Source organism: Aplysia californica, unplaced genomic scaffold, assembly GCF_000002075.1.
Source record: "Aplysia californica isolate F4 #8 unplaced genomic scaffold, AplCal3.0 scaffold00036, whole genome shotgun sequence".
NCBI classification, from domain to species: Eukaryota; Metazoa; Mollusca; class Gastropoda; order Aplysiida; family Aplysiidae; genus Aplysia; species Aplysia californica.
In genome coordinates, this window is record NW_004797306.1 from 1,838,652 (window position 1) to 1,843,516 (window position 4,865).

Genomic DNA, 4,865 nt, shown 5'->3' on the forward strand with positions numbered 1-4,865 from the left:
TTCCTTTCTTCTCTCTAACTCTCGTTCTCTTCTCTGTCTCTTTATTTCTCTCTCTGTCTGTCTCTCCGTCTCTCTCTCTCTCTCTCTCTCTCTCTCTCTCACTCTCTCTCTCTCTCCCTCTCTCTTTCTCTCTCTCTCTGTCTCTCTCACGCACTGTCTCTCTCTCTTCATCTGTCTGTTTCTCTATGTCACCGTCTCTCTCTCTGTCCTTCTGTCTCTGTTTTTCTGTCTGTCTCTCCCTCCTCCTCCCCCTTCTTTCTTTCTCTTTTTATCACACACACACACACACACACACACAAACACACACACGCACACACATGTACACGTACACACAAACAAACAAACACACACCCACAAACAAACACATACTCAAACAAACACACACACACACACACACACACACACACACACACACACACACACACACCAACTCCCTTTCACAACACCAACATTCTCATCCCTCCTTCAGTCCATCATCCCCTGAGCAGCCTGTTTATCCTTCCTTTGCTGCCGTTTCAAAAGTCTCATGAACGACCTGGAAGATTTGAACGCGGCCATTGTGGGCACAAGGCTGGCGTTCCTCGCCTGGCGAATGTGGGCCTTCATCTTGGCCGCCAGCTTCATAGCCTTGAGGAGATCCTCGTGGGATTTCTTCTCGCAGTAGCGATCGAAAGCTTTCTCCAGCGACTTTTTGTCCATAGAGAAAGTGTTGTACCTGTTGGCCACCGACGCCCCGGACCTTTCAGACATGCGAGTGTACCTGCTAGACACGAGACTGTCGTCAGTTCGACCCCCAGCGCTGCTGCAAGCGGTCGCTGGCCGCGAGTTGAATTTTTCCATGTCGCGCAGGAATTCGCGAACTTTTTCCTCGACAGTTTTCGGTTTTACTTCGACGATGATGTTATTGTTCTCGTCGTCAGAGTCGTCTTGATCCAAAAAGTCGAGGAACGTAACTCCGGGAATGCGGCGGGGCAACCCTCTTTGATTATCTCCCGTTGTGTTTTTTGGTGGCGGTATCGGTGGCTTTCTGTCGGAGTCAATGAGTGTTGATTTCCTACTTCCGTCTTGGGTGTATCGGGCACTTCCGGTAGAAGCGATACTTTCTCGTGGCTTTCCGTGTTTCCCTTCTGACGTCAAACCTGTTTCCAAAAATAGTCTCGGACGAAGAGGGGTTCCCCCAAATAGTGGTGTGTGTTTGAGAGTAAGTTTCGGTAAACATGGATTGTACGAGGCACCCTGATCATGTGCAGTACGGTCACGACCAGGAGCAGAATACGACCGTTCCTGATTAACCGCCTCCGTGACGGTTGTATCTTCCTTTTCTAAAGCCGACTTAGCTCTGGTTTCTGCCAGGATGTCCTTTTTCCTTTTGTTCAGCTTCTGTCTTCTCCTTTCGATGAGTCTTTTCTCCACGACAAAGTCCTTGATACAGGCATCTTTCTGACGCTCGAAGAGGGCCTTTTCTTTGTCATACTTCGTGTCCAGAGTTTTGTGTTTGTTGAGAAGCAGTGTGGATCGTAGAGGGGCGAGCATCACCTCGATATTGAGAGTATGGTCCTGCCAGGACAAGTTTTTCGTTTTCAGCATCAACAGAGACATTTTGGAAATTTTAATTGTAGCTTAATCAAACTCAAGAGAATCGGATTATAGTAAAATTCAACAAAAGACAACAGATTGTAAGTACTCTTGAGTAAATGGAAAATGTTCAGAGGTACTTTTGTTAAAAAAAGTTCCAACTTTTATCTGAGCACAATTACGTAGCAATGTGAAATTGAGGATTCTACACAGCTTCTTTTGCTTCTAACTTTCCAAAATGTCCACAGAAATACCGGAATACCAGTTGCTTATAGAATTATTTCTCAACAGGAGGATGGAATGAAGATGAAAGGAACTTGATGTCACAGAGTCTTTGGTATTGTGCTATGTAATATGTAGAGTAATCAACACTAGCCCATGAAATGTGGACCTTTTTTCAGTTGTCAGTGAGACGTCAAAGATCGACGAAACGTCTCAAATTTGGCAGGAACTACATCTTGACCACCACGTGAACCAGTGTGTCACGGACGAAACGAAACTATGAAGGACTTATGCAGGAGTGACAATCCAGCTGTTGAAGTAGCGAGGTCGGGGAAATCACTCAAAGACGGCCGTCCCCAGGACACATGCCAGGAATACAACTGCAGCAACTGTGACAGAGGCTCTGTTCTCACGGCGCTCTCGGCGCTGCCATCGGAGACCTGAAGAAATCAACAATGTAGAGATATTTACACTAACACCTGCCTGCAATTTCGAGATAATTATATTTTTTAAAAATATGCCATCGTTATAGAGGTAATTATATAAAATATGCCAACAGTGTAGAAACAGGTATATAAAATCTTTCACCCCCCCCCCTCAACCAGGGCAATTCTACTGACTGAAGTTGTCTTCCGGCCATTCCCAAAGGGGAGATATGAACATATTCTTAAGCACAGTAGAATTGTAAATGGGCTGATTTATCAAAGTCATGCTCGTACTGTGCCGGAACAACATTGTCGGAACTGCTGCTTTTTCTTTCCTCATCCTTCCTATCGTCATTTTTCTTCTACTTCTTTTGTATGTTTGTCACTCTCTTGTGAACTGCTATATATGGGGTGCCTTGATGGTCGAAGCAGACTTTGTGCTGTTAAGGCTAGAGAGAGAGGGGAGCAGAGTGAGCCTGATTCCCCGTTTGGACTTCTCTGTTGACATCGCCCCTTGGCGCTCGTATGATCTTATGCAGTTGCGAGCTCCGTAAAACCTTACTACAACAATACAACAATAAAACAAAATCTTACAGCAACGTAGAAATATATACAGAAAAATCTGACAACAATGTAGAGACAACAACAGTAAAATATTCCAAAGGGAAAATTACAGTAAAGACTGCCGACAATGTAGAGATAATAATAATTACTGTAAAATCTGCCAACAAAGACGAAATGATAATACAGTTGTATTACAATAAAACCCTACAACGGAGTAAAGATAGTTACAGTAAAAAGATGTCAGTAGTGTACAGAATGATTACAGTAAAACCTACCAACAGCGAAGAGATAATCACAGTAAAACCTTAAAACAATGTAGAGAAATTTGCAGTAAAACCTGCTTAAATGCTTAAACAGCCACTTGTGTAAGACAATCACTTACATTAACAACCATTCCTCCCCTCCCCCCCCCCCCACACTCCCCAACCACCCACCACCCCCTCACCTTTGCGCTTCATTGACATACAAAGGACAGTGGAGGTGTAAAATGTCCGCTTCAAAATGTCAAAAGCTATGAATATGAAAGATGAGAACCTTCTATCACATGGTAAAGATTGATGCTTTCGATCAACGAAAAGCGGATTGATTGCAAACTGAAATGAAGAAGAAGAAGAAGAAGAAGAAGAAGAAGAAGAAGAAGAAGAAGAAGAAGAAGAAGAAGAAGAAGAAGAAGAAGAAGAAGAAGAAGAAGAAGAAGAAGAAGAAGAAGAAAAAGAAGAAGAAGAAGAGGAAGAAGAAGAAGAAGAAGAAGAAGGAGAAGGAGAAGGAGAAGGAGAAGAAGAAGAAGAAGAAGAAGAAGAAGAAGAAGAAGAAGAAGAAGAAGAAGAAGAAGAAGAAGAAGAAGAAGAAGAAGAAGAAGAAGAAGAAGAAGAAGAAGAAGAAGAAGAAGAAGAAAAAGAAGAAGAAGAAGATGAAGAAGAAGAAGAAGAAGAGGGAGGAGGAGGAGGAGGACGAGGAGGACGAGAAGAAAAACCTTAAACAACAACAACAAAATAAATAGCAACAACAACAACAAAAATATAGAGAACACAAGAACAATAAAATTACTTTTTAAAAATAGATCAAAATCAATAAAATGAAAAGACTATTTCAATAAATGACGTTACGACATTTGGAGATCACTTCCAACAAAAAAAAACCCACAAACAAACATACTAAAAAAATAACCAGTATTCTCACGCTGGGACAGTTAATGGACCCGAAAAAGTCCAAACAAATAAACAAACATAAATACGCCAATCTTATCACCTAGAGATAGTGAATTAAGAAAAAGAAACTGTAAAAAATACACTGATATTGTCATTTCGAGACAGTAAATTAACAAAAACAAACAAACAAACATGCACCAACATTGTCACCATAAGATAGAAAGGTAACAAAACAACAACAAATGATTAAAGATACAGTAATATTATCACCTTGAGATAGTAAAATAACAAAAAAACAACAAACAATTGTATACCAATATTGTCACCTCAAGATAGTAAAATCACAAAACAAACAAAGGTACATCGAAATTTGGTCACATCTGTATGGTAAAGTTACAAATTAAACAAACAAATAAAATACATCAACATTGTCACTTCTTGATTGCAAGAAAACAAAAGAAACATTATAAAAGATATGTGCACAATCGGTACTCTTTCATTATCGAAACTTTATTTAACAAATTTAGTATTTAGTTTATATGATGTGGTGTGGGCCAATGGCCTTAAACACTGAATAAACTTACTTGCTTACTTACCTTAAGTAACAAAAATCAAACAGATAACAAACAAACAAAAATGCACTATAACAATATTCTCACCCGCAGATTTAAAATGTTAAAACGCACTGAGGGAGGTAATCAGTTCTACCCCAGCTACAAAAATCCTCTCTCTTTCTCTCTCTCTCTGTCTCTCTGTGTGTCCCTCTCTCAGTCTCTCCGTCCGTCCCCGTTGTCGTTAGGCACTCAGTGTGGAGGCCCGCCCAGTGCACTGCCAGTGGTGATTGCTGTGGCGATAGATCCAAGACTTCCACACACACACACACACACACAATGCCTTACGACGCTGTCACCGTCAGGTTACACGCAACTAA

At 41.2% G+C, this 4,865-nt stretch overlaps 1 protein-coding gene across 1 annotated transcript; it reads right to left on the bottom strand.

The window, feature by feature from the left end:
• Nucleotides 1-359: 359 nt before the first annotated feature.
• On the bottom strand, nt 360-4,819 carry LOC101849432. The gene is made up of 2 exons (XM_005091836.3): nt 4,594-4,819; nt 360-2,237 (listed from the first exon to the last, which is right to left on the bottom strand). The coding sequence occupies exon 2, from the start codon at nt 1,597-1,599 to the stop codon at nt 466-468; it is 1,134 nt and encodes a 377-aa protein (XP_005091893.1). The 5' UTR covers nt 1,600-2,237; nt 4,594-4,819; the 3' UTR covers nt 360-465.
• Nucleotides 4,820-4,865: the final 46 nt, after the last annotated feature.